The sequence below is a fragment of the Orbicella faveolata genome, unplaced genomic scaffold (assembly GCF_042242905.1).
Source record: "Orbicella faveolata isolate gen_17 unplaced genomic scaffold, um_ofav_v1 contig_2, whole genome shotgun sequence".
Lineage (NCBI taxonomy): Eukaryota > Metazoa > Cnidaria > Anthozoa > Scleractinia > Merulinidae > Orbicella > Orbicella faveolata.
The window spans coordinates 16,896,984-16,915,115 of NW_028301547.1; the positions used below are offsets into that span (position 1 = coordinate 16,896,984).

The window sequence follows — 18,132 nt, forward strand, 5'->3', positions numbered from 1 at the left end:
CCAATTAATCAAAACTATAACAAAATTCGGTTTCAGTAACCTAATGAATCCACCACGTAGGGGGGTTAGCCTTCGTAGCTTCACCAGAGCTCCGTTAGCCGCCCCGTTTCAGGGTTCCAGTCAGGCCTTCACGGTTACCGTAGCGGCCCTGAGGAATGAGGCTTCCCCACCGTACTTCACCCTGACTGGCGCTCCCCTACTTTAGGACGTTGCCCAGGGTGTACGACAGGGACGTGGAGCTGGACTTTACACCCCAAATTCGAGAAACGAACAAACCATCGATTGAGCGCTCAACGATTAAACGTCGTTATCAATGCTGAAAAACACAGCAGTTTACTCAAGAAAGTGCACCGAAACAGCGCGCGCGCAAAATTACGCGTACTGTCCAATTACAAACATGACGCGTACACTGTCCAATTAATGCTCAAATCGCGCTGCTGACAGCCAATCACGTTCGAGAATTTTGTTATAGTTTTGATTAGTATGTGTAATTAAATGGTGACGAGTGAAATTAGGAAATAATTTCACTTGCGTTTTGTCAAAATTCTGATAATTTTCCGAGCCTTTAGGCGAGGGAAATTATCAGAATTTTGACAAAACGCAAGTGAAATTATTTCCTAATTTCACGAGAAAACCATTTGATTACCTTTTAATATCGTGGGTGACAAATTACGCTCACAACCGTAACTTTTTTACTGGTTTATTCTATCGCCAGAAAACCGAGAACATTAAGAAGAATGTAGTTTTAGTTGAAAGCACACATTATTTCTAAAGTTCGTAATTTTCTGAGTTTCTTCTCAAAAAAGACCTTTCGAATTCTTCGTGCTTGTTCATAATGTTTCAAAATTAAGGCAACTGTCAAATCTTTCTTAAATGATTGGCTCTAATTCGTCATGAACTGATGAATGAAATGACAACGGCGCTCGTTGAAATGAGCTGAAACTAAGGCCCGGTTCAAACGTCGAACTTTACATGTGCCGAACCTAATACCAATTTGGGTCGACCCAAATAATTAAGTTCGGCAGTTGATTCAAACGTCGAACCTAATTTAATCGAACTTAATTGCAAAAATAAAAGAGACACTACTGCAAACGACGGTTATTGCTGACCAAAATGGCGGGAAAATGTGGGAAAGACAAATTGTGAAAATGAAGAGCTTGCTTTTCTTGCAAGTGCGATAAAGAAGGGTAGAACTAGTCGAAGAAGGCGACTCAGATGCAATCAGCATTAAACAACCGAAGACGATTTTTGAATTTGGTTTGCCTGATATTATCGCTTATTCCCAAAGGAACATCGCAATTCCTCGTCCAGTTCTTTCCTGTCGTCGGTTTCTTCAAGATTCATTTGTTTTGTCATTTTCTCTCAAAAACACGACTCGCAGTACGCCACCGAACTAGCTGCTTTCCAACCCGCTACAGTCTCATCGTTTTCAAATACGGAACACCTCATGCAGAAGTGGTTTATGCAAATTAGGCAAGTATGTTTCGTGCTCTTGAAGCAATAAGAACACATATCGTCCCGCTCTTCCCGCTATTTTGTTCCAAATGATCAAAACAAGGTGTGTGTGCGTGACAAAAATAGGAAACGTGCAGATCTCTGGGTAAAAATTCATTCATTTAATGTATTTGTAATGTATGCATTAGGTTCGGTACATGAAAAGTTCGACGTTTGAATCGGAGTCGCTCCGTAGTCGAACTGACCGACTGGCCATGTCGAACTTAATTCCCGGGTCGACCCAAATAACATCTGTCAAACTTAATTGATTCAAACGTCGATCTCATCATGTACTTAATTGGGGCTATTAGGTTCAGCACATGTAAAGTTCGACGTTTGAACCGGGCCTTAAATTTTGCACGAGGCCATATAAAGTTTCGACAGTTTGTTTTGAAGTGAAATTATCACTAAAAATTTACTTTATGGTCTCAGAAAACTTGCCTAAATGAAAGTCAAGCGAAAATGCACAAAGTTGAAAATCCTTCAGAGCTGGCAAGGAACATGGTTGCGGACAAATTATACATTGCGGCTTGTTGTGCAGGAAGCGTTAGCCTGCCCGGCATATCCTTGGTTTATCACCACATTACAGTTGTGGAAATTGTAAACGTGGCCACTGAGTTTGGAACTCCCTTGGCCTTCAGCTTTCTGACCACCGTTTTCCGGACTGAGTGGTTAGATAATCAGCAGGGTTAGGGACCCAGGTTCGTAATCGGTTCCGTCTTGTTTACACACAAAGGCGTAAAACCGCTCAAGTACTTCAGTCATCCAACTGCTCAGGAAGATTCATCTCTAGGTTTCTCTCAAGTCTATTTTCGTCTCACCACTTCTCAAAAACCCTCACCCAGTTAATTGTGCTCTTTCACGTATTTCAGTTTTCTGCCGCTTCTTTTAATACCGTAACTTCTTCAATGGTCACCGTCTTAAATCTCGACGCCATCTTGGCACTGATCGAGAAACAAGAGATGTTGCCATAGCAATTTTGTAATTTCACATGTGAAATTATGAATTAACGCTGAAATTTCGCGCCAAAATTAAGGAGTAATTTGTCACCCATGCTATTACAAGCATAACGCGTACACTGTCCAATTAATGCTCAAATCGGGCTGCTGTTAGCCAATCACGTTCGAGAATTTTGTTATAGTTTTGATTAAAAAAGTAATTGTGTAATTAGAGTACAATGTAGAGTAAGATTTGTATTATCAGTTGTGTAGGCAGCGTGTCTGTAGTATTTGTGGTGTTTGTAATCGTAGTGTAAGTAGTAATCGTAGTGTAAGTAACGGTTGTATTGTAAGTAATGTAAGTATTGTAGGTAATGTTAGTATGGTATGTAATAGTAAAAAAAAGAAAAAAAAGAAAAGAAAAGAAAAGAAAGTAAATATAATAATAATAATAATAATAATAATAATAATAGTAAGACACTTAGATTTGGTCAATTTTTATCAAATTAAAATATTGGAACAGAAAAAAAGAAAGAAAAAGTCTAAATATGTACTGTTGGTTCCGGCGGCGAACAAAACCGTGCATTTGATCATATTCATATGTTAATTTGTGCAATGTAACTTAAATTATTAGTTTCATTTATTTCGCGATTTAAAACATACTCCTAGCCTATGTAATGCTTTCCGCTAAACCGACGACTGCAATGAAATTACTATTTGTTCCAATGTCGGCTCCACAAGTAGGAGCGAACAATGGTAACGAGATCAACTTGAAACGCATGAATTCACTGATGAATAACCAGTTTTAAAAACACCGAAAAATAGACATGGGCTAATAAGTCATTTCCGAGTTACTTTTTACCGCTGTTTCAAAACGAGTCCTGGTGCAGAACCTTTGATATGGAAATGAGTTTGATTTGCAAGACAATGAAAGTTCAAGACAAACTCATTTTAATATGAAAGGGTTGTGCATCAGGACTCGTTTTGAAAGAGAAGTTAAGGTGCTTAAGGTGATTGACAACAGTTTCCAGCTATTCATATCACTTATTCTTTGATGGATCATTACTAGAACTCTTTGTCAGTTGATGGAACAAATGCAATAATGGTATCACAGAAATACCCGTGAATAGTGAACAAGATAAGACAAACGCCAATCTACAGCTTATGGATTACTCATCACATTCAAACCATGAAAATGTCAACAGTGTCTGCCTATTTGTTGTTTCTATTAACCAAGCTATATCTTTTTCGAAAAACTACAAAACTCTCTTCTATTTCGGATCTTTTGGACGTGGTAAAAGAGATATAGATGAGAACACTACCGTATAAAGATCCTGAGCTACATGCCTAGAGCGTTGATCGAAAAAAAGTTGGTACCTGCATACAAGAAATTTCATAAATAAATTCGTTTTATAATTTCAAAAGAGAAAAAAGGAATATATCTTCAAAAAGACGCTTAGTATGTTAACAGAAGCATATCACCTCGTTCGAGGTGATATGCTTCTGATGCTAATTAATGGTACACCTGCAAAACGCTGCCAGTTTCATGTGCTGCGCATGTGGCGTGCGTGTTTCCAAATGCGGGTGATAGTTTTTCCTGAAGCAGCACATTATTCAAGGGAATCAACACCATATGAAGTGAAACTACCACTAAATATAAAGTCACAATCCATACACAATTGAATATGACACAGTGCATAGCCCGAGTATAAACAACTTTGGCAATATTCAAAATATGATTAATATCCACAGTAGATAAAACTCAAGTTGGAATATTTTGATCTTCATTCACATTATTATCAGCTACATAATTACTAGGCTGACAGCCAACAGTGCCGCTATATAAATGGGAACTTTTCAAACAACTGATTTTAATTAGTGCTTATTAAAAAGTACAAGATGAAAAACTACATCAACTTTGCGGCATCGATGAAGACATATAACAAAGAATTTGAAATGGAGAAAATTTTACAAACAGTTACAGTCCTTAGGGTGGTTTTAAACCGCTGTTGTTTATGTATTTAAATTACTGGATTAAACAACAAAAACACTGAAAGTGGCCGGTCTTAAGATTACTGTGTAGCGCTATTTCTAAACCAAGGTATGTTCCTCAATATGTCCATGACAGCGTGTCGAATGTGTCTCATCTTCCAGCAGTAAATTATTGGGTTCAGTGATGAGTTGAGATATACAAGAATCCACGAGAAAAGGGAAAATCTCTTTAAAGAGATACTGGGGCCGTTCAAGTCAAAGGCGACCAAACCGACAAGGTATGGCAAATAACAAATCAAAAACACCAGATATACGTAGAATAAACCGACCGCAGATTTAATGAGGCTAGCAAAATTTGCTATTTCGCCACTCTCTGCTACGTCTTGTACTTGCAGAACCTGAATCTGATTCTTGTGACGTCGTACGGCTAAATAAATTCTGATGTAAGCCACTGTTGTAAGAAGAAGACAAAAACCTCCAACAGAAAGCTCAATAGGCAACAAAATATCGCGCGAGACCCAGAAGACCAAGCAAGGAAAAAGTACACTAAGCAGCCAGATTGAGATCACCACAGCAATAACACGCTTGTGAGTCACAAGTTCCTGATATCTGAGATGAAGATGAATTGCCAAGAACCTGTCTACACTTACAGCCACAACACTAAAGAAAGAGGCCAAGGAAACAATACTTACTGTGATCGCAAAAGCCAAATGGATTTTACAGCCAGGGTCTTTTTGTTGTAACCAATTTAACAAAAGTGAGGTGTAAAGAGGCTGTCCCAACAAACCAACACCAACATCTGAAACAGCAAGGCTCAGAAGCAATGTTTTTAAAGTCTTTGGCAATGAAGAACTTTTTCTTATCGCGTGGATTGTCACAGCGTTCAGCATGATGGCGGTATAGGACAGAAAACTGTTGAAGACACAAATAGCGATGTACGTCGAACGAAGGTCTGCAAATTCGAAGACTTTGGGAGAGCGCTGCAGCAGAAATTCACAAAAGGAGTTCATGGCATTGACTGATTTTTTTAAGGTCAGTGAGAGTATGACTTGCAACAATGTTTACAAAGTTAACAGAGTTTTCTTCCTTCTCGCCATAAACTAGTTGGATCACCGTTAAGCTAAGACTTCAGGGCACTGATCGTTTGACTTACAAGATGTTGTACCCCAAGCTAAGATAGTTTTGGTTTCCCATGCCACGGACCAACTGGATCACTTTTAAAGAGCAAATGATTTCTGTCTTTGCAAACAGAACTACCAATCCTCAGTGAACGAGAGCAGAAAAGCGTTCCAGACGTCACTCTGTCAGATCCTCTGTTTGCAAAAAAAAAATACCTCAACCGAATGGTTCATAAAGTTTGCGGTCAAATTAAAATAAAATTGCTTAATTATATCCGTGCGTCTTGAATTTTGTAAGTAGTATATAAAACACGATCATGAATGACCGTGTTTGACCACATTTCCAAACACCAAGAAGAGAGTTGAAAGTACGACGCGCAGCGGAGTATTTTTGACGAACTTTGAGGTGAACCAATAAAAACGGTTGCTTAAACTGATTAATCCGTTGTACACCTGCAAACTGCTACCAGTTTCATCTGCTGTTAATTATAACCTCTAGTTTCTGTTATGCAAATGAAAGAGACAATACGGCCAGTAGAACTGCTTATTCTTACAACAACTGCAGCGAATACCGTCCAAATAACAGTACAAATATACAGCGATATTGTACAGTAGAAAACCTGTTTGCCGTATTTGTACAGTAGAGAACCTGTTTGCCGTACAGGTCGGCGCGCGCTCGCAAAGCTGTCACACTCTCCCTCTTTCACTGATAAATTTATTGACTACAGCAGTTGGATAATAAATCTCTTATTAGATGTTTTGGTGTGTTTAGTATCGCTGCATATTTTTACTCATTGTTTCTATTTTGACTCGCACTACGGGCTCGTCAAAATACGGCACAACTCCTAAAAATATACAGCGATACTACACACCAAACCATCTAATAAGATATATTTGTATAGGTAATCATACGGTTTCGAGTTCAATTTGGAATTAATTTGCACGAGTGAGTTTTTCAAAACGCTGAAATTGCACGAGCCGCTTCGGCGAGTGTAATTTCAGCTTTTTGAAAAACTCACAAGTGCAAATTAACTCCAAATTGAACGAGAAAAACCGTATGATTACTTATTAATAATATAAACATGAAAAAATTCGCGCGGAGGAAGTGCCGGAAGATCTTTCTTGGAGCCATTTTTTCTTATTTGAGAAAACTTTTTTCAAAGTTTCAACACAAAATTTTCGTCATCATTTTACCTGATATCATTTTCTTAGAAAAATTCCTATTATCTTTCAGTCAATCATAATCCAGAATTTTGATGTGTAATTTGCACTGGTGTTACACTTTTTGCACTGATGTTACACTTTTTGCACTGGTGTTACACTTTTTGCACTGATGTTACACTTTTTGCACTGGTGTTACACTTGAACTGCACTGCTCTTAGCCAATCAGAATCAAGTAATTTTTTCATGTGTATTATTAATTCTGATATGTGATAAAATTTATTCCAGGCTTTTACGATTAGTATATATTTTTTCCTTGCTTAAAGCATAAAACTACCATAGAACGCAAGTGTGTCAGAAGTTACCATGCTATAGCAATCCCTTACGGCGAAACACGACCTCGTTTGTCTTCATGCAGCTAAGTTAGACTGCTCGTATTTCATGTTAGATACAATATAATTGTTTATAACTGTGTCTGATTGTGACTTTATAGTTAGTGGAAGTTTCACTTCATGCGGTATTGATTCTCTTGAACAACGTGCTCCTACAGGAAACACATTTGTTGTGCGCGCCGCATGCGCAGTGCATGAAACTGTCAGCAGTTTACAGCTGTACCACCGGTTAACATACTAAGCGACTTCCTGAAGACATGGTTTTGTTTTCTTTTCCCCTTTTGAAAATATAAAACTAATTTAGTCGTGAAATTTCTTTATGCAGGTATTACCTTGTTTTCGACCAACGTCCTATAGCTAGTTAGGAAGCTAAGGATCTTTTTTCGGTAAAAACCCACATTTGGAAACACGCACGCCACACGCGCAGCACATGAAACTGGCAGCGTTTTGCAGCAGTACCATTGATTAACATCAGAAGTGTATCACCTCGAACGAGGTGATACAAGGTGTTCAAAGACCTTCAAACGCCACTTTCGAATAAACGAAAAGAGCATTAAAAATTCTCACGGGTAACAGACCGTTTTTAACAGCCAAAACGTACACTGCGGTAACACAGCTACATAACTGTTGTTACTGCACATGGATGTACTAGTTACACCGATAAATCCGCCGTTAGCAATCTATAAAAGCTGCAATGATAAGTGTTTTCCTCCAATATAGATCGTTTTCACTGTCACGCAATAAAAAAATAATAATAAATCGAAAACCATCCAGTCGAAAAAGCTATGAAATTATGATGTTATAGAAGATAACTAAATAAGCCACTTCTCCAAGTTTTAGGCCTGTGCGTTTCCCCAAACTTCAGATATTCGTCTAAATGTTTCGCCGATATTTACACAGCCCAGTATGAAAACGTCATGTTGGTGTACCTCCGTGGTACACCAATATGGCGGCCGGAAAATAGTGTAAACATCAGGAACTTACTTTGGCTATCTAGGCGACTGATTATCAGTACTGATCAAACAAGCATTTACATAAGCACTTTTCCTAATGCTTTAACTTAGCATTTTTAACTAAAAAGGCTCAAAATCATGGGATAAGTATATATTTTTCGACAAACTCGATCATAGCCTTGTGTCACGCACCTCCATAACCCTGAAATTCAAAATGCTCTGGATTCCAAACGAAGCACGCTATTGAGCTGTAAAATTGTAAACAGATATAAATATAACGCCTCTTGTGCCTGATGAGGACAAAAACGTTGTTGGCTCTTTCGTTTTGGATTTTAGAAAGTGATGACGTCACGTGAAAACGATCTATATGTTGAACATGGAGAGTACCGAACAGCAAGGTAATTAGCCTGCGTTGCAGCCCGACGTTTCACAAAATCCCCGATATAGTCCGGTGGTTTAGACTGTCTGCGACGCAGGCTACGAGGTAATGGGATTGAGAAAAGGTGGGAAAGGTCAAATTCAATTTCCATTCTCGGCCCCGGGCCCGGCTTTTTCGGTTGAAGTTTGGTTGAATGGATCGCACCCCTTTGACTCCACCTTTGACGCAGGTGAAAGGAGGAATCAAATATCTTATGAATTTGCCATACATTTGACCTCCGTCAAAAGGCAAGGCCAAACATGTCAATAACTTGGACTTCAGCTTTATACCTTTGCTCTCCTATGTCAAAGGCACCCCCGAGGAAAAACGGGAGGTAGACGTTCCCTCCCTCCCGTGGGTAAGAACGCACTATTCCGTGACTCGACGTGACTATTTGATAATTACTGTAGCTTAGTTCTTGTTTATCGGTGAGGTGAAATTTTGCGCTTTATATAAAACAACATAGTTCCCCTTCGAATGTTCATCAGATATCTAACTTCATTCCATATACATGTATCTCCAGCAGCGAGTTTAAAAAATCTATTCTTATATTTTCGAAGTAACAAGGGTATCGTGTTGCATACCTTGCCGAGGAAAACAAAGTATCAAGTTACAAACGTTGGCGTGAGAAGTATAATTGTCAGATTTTCTACTTCTGCGTATTATATATTATTGAAGTTAAAATAAACGAAACTCAAAGTAAAATACTACGATAAAATTCAAAACCGTCTTGACAAACGGTAGTTGTAGTTTATTTTTGGGCCTTGAAAATACAAACATGAAACGAAACATACACACTGCTAAGATTTATTGAGTCCTTATCACGTTTTTGTCCGCTCATAGTCTGCAAAGGGGAAAGGCCTAGTTGACTATGGAAGGAGAGAACGGCAGGGGTGAGGACCTGTGTGACTACTGTATCATAGCCGTAAGTTGTCTAAATTGCCCTCATCTCAGATTGTCTCAGTAGTTTAGGAAAGGGGTTAATTTATTGAGTGTTGTTGAAACCAATGTCTACTAATTTTATCCACATTTTGCAATTTTACTTCCGATAAAAACGAAAAAAAATTAAAACTGAGATGAAGTTAAGCTTATTAATTTTCAGATTAAAATCAGGCACGATGATCTTCCCGGGCCGCCTTTCCGTCAACATTTGCAAATAGTTTGGTACAAAAAAACTTTGTTAAAGCTGGTATATTCCTTCCAGAATTGTCAAGCATAAAGCAAGGCTGTACAGATGTGATTGCATCTTTCGTATACAACAACAACAGAGCTACAAAGCTAGTGTAGCAAGCAGAAAAGGCGTTTAAGATGTGGATCGCGCGAAACGCGATAAAAGGTCGCGAAGCGCGAACGAGGAGCGCGAGCGAGAAGTTCGGGCGAGAAGCGAGCGCGGAACGCGCAGAGCACCTTTGACAAACCTTTGGCCTGCGTATTGGCCTACTTAAAAGCAAACGTTTGACTTGAATCGCAGACAGATTTGATTACACTTTTAACCCGCCTTTGACAGTAAGCAAAGGTGTATCAAAGGATCACCTTCGCGCAAATCAAAGGCATTCACTGGTGAGTGAAAACGGTCTTTACCGCCTTTGACGTGGGTAGCAAAGGTCCCGGGCAAATGATCTTAAAGAGGCTTAAATGCGCGTTGAAGATCGTCAAAAGCGTGCAAAGGGTGCCTTTACAAAACCTTTGAACATACATTTAACGCCCGACAAAGGCGATTTTTCGTGCCGTGCTACACACAGACATTCAGTCTACACTCCACAGCCCATAGGTCCACGGGTCCACGGGTCCAATAGACTGTAAGAGTAGTCCCTCTTTCGCTTAGTCCGTCGTGCGTGAAGAGAAAGAAAACTGCGAGACAGAAAATGGCTTCGCGCTGCTATTTTTTTCTCGCAGTTTCCTCTCACGTCACGCACGATGGACTAAGCAAAAGAGGACTACTCGTAGTCTACGGGTCCAAAGGTCCACGCCTCCTGCTAGATAAATGATAGACATTCTAGTCAAATCCCTTCTCAACGGCTCAGAAAGACCCAGTAACATAGGTAAATAACAGTACATTTCTTTTACATGAATGTAAATGAATAAAAAAGATGACTATGTTATTGCTGATACAGTGTTCGGGTACTCCGTGCAATTTCTGAAACTCTTTCGGAATATTGGACTTTACACAATAGCCCGCGATTTATTTTTTTTTTTTGACAGCGGACAATCGCGTGATCATGCGTGCCAAAGAGGCAGTGTAAAAGTACGAGAGAGGAGCGAGAGGAAATCGTACAAGTGGCATTGTTTTATGCCTTTTTGCCTGGTATTTACCTCTGTCTGCAAAGATGCAACGAGTATTTACCAGAAAGGTAAGGTCTGATGATATTTTACGTAGTAAAAACAAGAAAGAGCTATTAACAATCACTGAGTTAGATCGCTGAACGAACCGTGATCTAATATAAGCTTACCTGCTTCATCTGATTGACTTCAGGGCTATTTAAGTACAGATATTGCGTTAAACTTAGTTTTAAAATGGAACGCAGGCATGGCACGCAAAATGTTTTTTTTGCGCAATCTCTCCAAGCTTCCGAAGATATATCTTGCCTTGAAAAACGTGCCTCTTGGTTTAAAATGTATGTGGACGTGTTGACCTTTCTCTTTTCACGTCTTACATGTAGTAATTATGAGATTCCTTTGCAGATTTGCACTGCTCAAATGCAAGGTGATGTTCAATACCATTCGTTTACTAGAGACCTTTAATAGGCTCGACCAAAGAACACTTGCATGCATGTACCTATCGATTTGCACCTTAGATTTTCACCCCTCCTTTAACAGTGTACATAGGAGCAGTTTACAATAATATATCAGGTTACTTTGTCAGTGAAACCACCTTTCAACATAAAATATAAAAAGTAACATTAGAACCCAAAACTTGTAATGTACTCTTTTCAACTCTTTTCAGTTGTCAAGTTCAATAATTTACCAAAAATATTTATTAATGGTGTTGCGTGTCAACAGACAAAATAAACAAGTCATGTAAATTGGCGCACACTGAATTCTCTCTTGACCTCCTTCCCTTGGTAAGGGGTGAAAAATTAAACAAGTCACTAAACCAAGTGTTTAGTGAAGAATAAGGAAAACACCTTTCAAAGGAATCAATTAAATAGGCATTCACTTTCACAGAGGTTTTGACAAAGATTGATTAGCCTGTTTCTTTAAAAGTACTTCTATTAACTTATTCCACCTTCTGCCTTACCCATATCTACATGTAAGATATGCCAATGGAATTTCAAAGTTCATTGTCTTATCTTATTTCCCAATTGGGTACAGTTCATATGTGAGTTTTTAAAATATCTGTTTTGGATAGAACATGGTTTGAACATATATATGGGTAACAGCTGGTTTCGCTACATATCGAGTTGGCTGTGTTTGAGTTCACTACATGTTCGCTACCCAGAACTTCCAGTTCACTACCTATTTAATTTGCATTCTCTACTATCGATAAAACTAAAAATACGGGACATAGGTACATATAGATTATTCCTTGTTCTTTCATCCACTGCCGAGCCAAACCTGGTTAGCTGAGGTAGCAAACTCGGCCTGTGGGTAGTAAACATGTACCGAACTTGAACATGGCGAACTCGACAGGTAGTGAAACCACTGTAAACCTATATGTGTTGTTGGTCAATAGATTATTTGTTCTTTTGGTCAGAATGATTTCAACATAGGTGAATTTGTATCAAAGGGGAAGGGGAAGTCTGGGACCAATAACTTATCAGACCAACAAACATGAGCAAATTTGCAACAATCGCTTGGGTGGCTTAGTGGAGGTGAAGGTGGCTACAAAATCAGAGATCAGGTGTTCAAATCTAGGTGTTGGAGAGGGGGGGGGGTAGTGGGTTGATATAGGATCTGAAGGATAGGGTTATTAGAACTGAAAGGGATGAGTGTTGTGTGAGTTATTATTTTTAAGAACTCTCGAAAAGGAAAAAAAAATTAACCTAGGGTTGAAACAAATTAATCTAGACTAAAATCATTCTGCTTCACCTTGGGCTGTCACCTTGTAGTGGTGGTGAGGCTTGGATGTCTCAATGACCCTAAGAGCTGTGCCGGCTGGGACTCTAGTCCCTGGCAGGTTTAACCATGCCGGATTGGTCGAGGGGTAGAGACCAGATAAAGCACAGCCCCTGGTCCTCCAGGTTGGGGGTTGGGCGGTGGGTCAATCACCCGCCCCCTTAAAACAAAGCAGATTACAGAAACCTTAAACTCTCGAAGGCAACCTTCTCTTGGGGCCAATGTGGTACCTTGCTTAGGTAGGCAAAGTATGACGCCCTTGAGCCAAAGCCGAGAGGATGCTCAGGAGCTGAACAAACCACTAATGACCCCAAGGACTCAGATTAGAATAGGGAACTGGAATGTGAGAACAATGTATACCGCAGGAAAGTCCGCACAAGTTGCGAGAGTGATGAATCAGATGAAGATCCAAATTATGGGAATAAGTGAGTGCCAATGGATAGGAACAGGTAGAATGAATGAATGAATGAAAATCATTCTAACCTAAAGAACAAATCGGCCTACATCATATGTATAATTTCTTCCCTCTAAAAGGACATTTTTCACTTCAGACATATATATGTTTACCTGTAAGCAGGATACCTACTCGAGGATTAGATAGGAAGAGGATAAAAGGAGGGCCTCTTCCACATACTTTGTCCCCCTGTCTCTGTCTAAGAGCTGGTGCATAGGCAAGCAGACATCTGTTACTCAGATAGTAGAGGTAGCTCCCTATTGTTTTTATCACTCATTTAATTATTTTCATTCCATGTTCATGCTGTAATTCACTACTTAGGGACAGTAAGAACTTATCCCAAGTGCGTCCTTTTTAGAGTGTGTTTACTTGTGCTTGCAGCTCATGCCATGTTCATAGCTGGTTTCATCTTCATTTCAGGCTTTGTTTTCTGTCCGAGCAGCAGTCTATCATGGCAGACTGTTCACCACCTCGTATGTTGCTGCGCAAAAGGTAATTTCTTGTCTGCTTGACTCTATATTACTATTGATGTGGTGTGGAGAAAATACATGTAGATGTGACAGTGTTTTCCGTACTAGAAGTGATTTTTGAGTTATTTTTTTGTAAAAAAAAATACCTCTTAGTCGGCGCGTCGGGTATGTTATGGATGGGTCAATGGGTGAGTGAGTGAGTGAGTGAGTGAGTGAGTGAGTGAGTGAGTGAGTGAGTGAGTGAGTGAGTGAGTGAGAGATGTATGTATGTCACACCAATCAGATTAGATCTACTATGAACAGCCAATCAAATTTCTTGTTGTAAAGGTAAATGGTACGTGAGAAACACAAGGTATGTATAAACACAAGGACTTCGGTGATTGAAAAATAAAGAGTGATGTGTATGTTGCCGGTTTGCGATTTTTAGTCCGGTTTGGAGGGGAGTGTGACAGTTACATACGTACATTGGGTTGTTTCAGAGTGCATAATTTTCAGTGTAATGGTGGCTAGTTATGAACGAGATGAGTCTTGAGTTTTGAAGCAGTTCATGAGTTAGTAGTAGGCAAATGGCACGAGATTTTTATTTTTAATTACAAAGGGTAACTTGATACTTTTGTTTTTCACAAGGAGTTAATTCAGTTAGAGGTCACGAATCGTCGGTTCTAGTTCTTAAGACATGTTTTAGAGGAGACGAGACTATTTAGATTTGAAGCAGTTCTAACATTTACAATAGTAAGTGCAGGTAACGATTGCTTTGTTCTTATTGCATGCAAATATAACGAGATATTTTTACTTTTTAGTTACAATGGGTAATTTGACACTCTTGTTTTTCACAAGGTGGTAAATTCAATTAGAGCTGACGAATCGTCACCACTTGTTCCCACGAGATGTTTGCTATTTTTAGTTACAAATGGTAACTCGACACTTTTGTTTTTCATATGGGAGTAAATTCAATTAGAGCTTACAAGTTATCGGCTAGTGTTCCCAGGATATTAAACAAAAAAGAAGCTTTCATTTCTGGACGGTTTTTACGTCTCTGCAGTAGCAGTTTAATATTTTTATTTGATGGACATTTTATGACATTCTTTTCAGTCCGATATTTTTTAAAGGTAAAAAGTATGAAAACTGTTCAAATGTCCTTTGAAGACTGTGTGGTACCAAGTTAAAGTGCAATTTAATTAAATCAGACTTTCAATGTGCCAGAGAGGTTTTTTTTCTCTTTCTTTCAATTTTCGGTGAAGTAGTGTTATGTAAAAAGGGTAAACTTACGACTCGTATAAAATGCGAAAAGTTCTCTTACTTGAGTATTTTTGAGCAAAAATTCTTCTTGGGGGCTGGAAGGGCTCCCGAGGGGGCTCCCAGAAAAATTGGTCGGGGGTGTGTGGCCCGCTTCCCAAAACCCTTACCCTATTTATGACCAAAATCTGCGATATTCCTTACCCTATTTATGACCTGACCAAAAATTCGAAACCCTATTTACGACCTGACCCTCAAATCAAAACCCTGTTTCAGACCTGCGTTATAATTAGCTCCCTAGTTCAAACCAATGTTAAATTACCATAAACATATAAATTTGCGAAGGGCTTTTGTTGATTTTCTTTTCGATAATAATGAAAAAGTGGCGTCTTCTTAAAGCATACCCATATCAAGGCTAGAGTGCAAAAACCATACCCTATTTATGACCAAAATGGCCAAAATCAGCTAAAATCGATACCCTATTTATGACCAAAACGGCTCAAAAACCATACCCTTCGGGGTCGCACAGACCTATATAGCCCATATAAGGGAGTCCCCCCGCCGGGGGGAAGGGCTACGTGATCGGTGAGTGAGGGAGTTATGCATGTGCGAGTGTCCGACCAATCACAGTGTGGGTTGTATCAAAGAACGAATAAAATTGCCTGTTAGAAAATAAGATGGTATCTACATTAATCTGGAGACGTGTCAGATTACTGTAGTTTCTTCAGTCAAACATTTTATGGCTTACTATTTAGTTATCTGACCATTACCGATGTAACATTGTATGTACATCATAAACTCCCAGTTTCTTTCTTGCTGTACATCGCAACCAAAAAACTTGTCAAATCAACCAAATCATTACTGTAAACAGTTCCATGAATGCTGTTATCTCCGAGACTTATAGTTCACAAAAAAATAACTCTTGCACGCCTTGCGTGCCTATGTTTATTATCAGCATAGCTGGACATGTTTCCTTTCAAATCTCTCTTTTGGCTAGACATGTTACAAGTTGGTTGGACATAATTACTGTATCCACAATTAATCTGATGACTCTGATAACTATTGTCTATATCTAGAAATCATTTATTTAGTAAATTCTTTCAAAAAATGTGGTTACATTCATATATTGAAAATTATAGTATTTTAAAAATGGTGCGGTTGGAAAGAAAAGAAGAAGTAGAATTAACACACATAAAATTAATGCTTGCTTAAAGTGCACCTAACCCCAAAAACTTTTTTCCACTAATAAAAATGAATCCACTTGTTATTCAAAGCATTTGAGCAAAAACATTTTTGAATTTGGTTGAATCCTCAATTTTCTATGCTCTTTCAAAGTCGCGCTGAATTGTTGTGCGACCGTGTTTAGGGAGTCTGGGATGGCAGTTGCTGATGACGTCTCCCCATGAACCAAACACAATAGCGTCTCAGTCGGCTCTCGGTATTTGCTCAAGAAAATGGAAAACAAAACTAATCATTCCAATATATTTTGGGACTAAAATGTCTCGAGTTTTGTTTCAAATTATTTCTTTTTCGTCACTGGAGTCAGAGTTAAGTTTGGATTCAGAAGACTCCAAAATAAACCTCGATTGAACACATTTGACAACTGTGAACTCGCTGCTTAGAGCTTTGAGAGCAATTTGCAATATTTCAAGTGACGACAGGGAAGACTTCTTTGTGGACGAGATGCTTGTATATTAGGAATGGAAAGCTAGATACGAAGTGGAGGAGCAGGCAATCAAAAAGCCCGAAAGAAATCTCAAGGACTGCTTTGAGTCAGTTGGATGGTAATTTCGTCACCTAAACACAAGATTCCCATGCATGCTTATAGCCTGTTAACATTTGTCGTTAACGAGATTGTATTTTGTCAAGGTATGGTTGTTCTATTAAATCCAGTTTGTGTTTTACTTTCTGGAATGCTTCATGTTTATAAGAGCGACGTAAGTGTTGCAGTTTTCAAGACTTGGTGACCTCTGCACGTAGGTACTCAACTTTCGTGGGTGGACGTCACAATAGCCACTGGACCCATTCTCCTCAAAAATGGTTGTGAAACAAAATGGTGGCAATTTTAGGCTATTGTTGAGATTTCGTTGGGTACAGAAAATCAAGGATTTAACAGAGTCCAAAATTTTTTTGCAGAAGTAAAATATTTCAAACAACAAGTAGGTTCGTTTTAGCCAAGAAAAAAGAAAAGGGTTAGGTGCACTTTAATTTTCCAGGACCAAACTGACCATTATAATTATGGTAAAACCATTGTGTAGCACAACATAACACTACTTGTGTCATTACTCATGACAATTGAAATTCTTTCTAAAAATTGCACTCACCTAAAGGCTTGTGCAATTTTGAGAGAATTTTATAATATGACTTGTAGTGTTAATCCTTAATTAATTGCACTTACATTTAATGTGATTACCTATACAAATGGTTAAAATGAAAAGGGGTTGCTCTCTACATGAAGAGACAGACCCCCTATATGTATTAATTGCATTTAGTCTGTGGCCTTGTGCCAGCTATGTATAGTTAGCGTAAATGAGGTAATTTGAACTTTGATTTTTTCTTCCTTACCAAGGTGGCTTTGAGCAAATTTGAACCAGACAAATATCTGAATTATCAACACTTGGAAGACAATTTGAGAATAGTTCGTGATAGGTAAGTCCTGGAAAAAATGGTTTTAAAGCACAGTGCCTCTCTCCACCCAGATGTACACCGGCGAATTTAATGCTGGGGGTAACCCTGGAATGGAGAAGCATCCCATCCGGGGCCAGAGGGAGGGGGTGGAGTAAAAATACTCCTAATCACTTCATGCTACAGAAACCACTGGAGATTTAAGCACCAGCCTGATGGTCCACTTGGCTCTTATGCATACTTACCTTACTTTGCTTTAATATGACTTTGTGTCTGTATCTATCAACTTTATTGGTCACAAAATTACAATATAATTAAAAGAAGAAAAGGACCAATAGGAATTGCGCGAATGGGAAAATAAAGTTACCCATGTGAGGCGCAACCCTAAAAGCTAGTAAGAATGGTGATAGAAAATCTTAAATTTGATAAAAATTACAATAAAATCTAATAATTACTTATAGTTAAAAATTATAGTTAAATCAATTAAATTTAAATCTCATTGTTCACCGTAAGTGCTGGAACATGATTTCAACAAAAGCCAAACTTGAGATCTACAAATTAGCAATACTACCACACCTGACCTATTGTCAAATAGTATGGGACTTTTGTTGCTCATCCAGTACACACAAAGTGGAATGTTTACAGGAACGAGGATTATATGCAGTTTATTGCAGCAAGAGTACCACATATGAGGAACTATTGCAAATGGCCCAACTACCTACTCTACACATAATATTATTATCTCTTATTAGGTCAAAAACAACATTGCCCCTTCCTATATAGGTAAACTGTTTCATAAGAATATAAGCTGCCACGCTCTGAGAA

The 18,132-nt window shown here is 38.7% G+C and overlaps 2 protein-coding genes across 2 annotated transcripts in view; one reads left to right on the top strand and one right to left on the bottom strand.

The window, feature by feature from the left end:
* Positions 1 to 4,286: 4,286 nt before the first annotated feature.
* LOC149112193 (adenosine receptor A2b-like) lies at positions 4,287 to 5,813 on the bottom strand. The gene has a single exon (XM_089289505.1). It carries the CDS (start codon positions 5,432 to 5,434, stop codon positions 4,505 to 4,507), a length of 930 nt encoding a protein of 309 aa, XP_089145631.1. The 5' UTR covers positions 5,435 to 5,813; the 3' UTR covers positions 4,287 to 4,504.
* A 4,866-nt stretch (positions 5,814 to 10,679) lies between these two features.
* Positions 10,680 to 18,132, top strand: part of LOC110061648 (aconitate hydratase, mitochondrial-like) — a 28,842-nt gene continuing 21,389 nt past the window's right edge. Inside the window, exons 1-3 of the mRNA XM_020768496.2 lie at positions 10,680 to 10,817; positions 13,397 to 13,468; positions 17,252 to 17,331. Coding sequence (XP_020624155.2) covers positions 10,794 to 10,817; positions 13,397 to 13,468; positions 17,252 to 17,331 — 176 coding nt within the window. The 5' untranslated portion in view covers positions 10,680 to 10,793. The remainder of the gene's footprint in view (positions 10,818 to 13,396; positions 13,469 to 17,251; positions 17,332 to 18,132) is intronic.

Bases quoted from the DNA above. Each gene is read 5' to 3' on its own strand.
- LOC149112193 (XM_089289505.1), bottom strand. From the start codon at position 5,434: ATGAACTCCTTTTGTGAATTTCTGCTGCAGCGCTCTCCCAAAGTCTTC.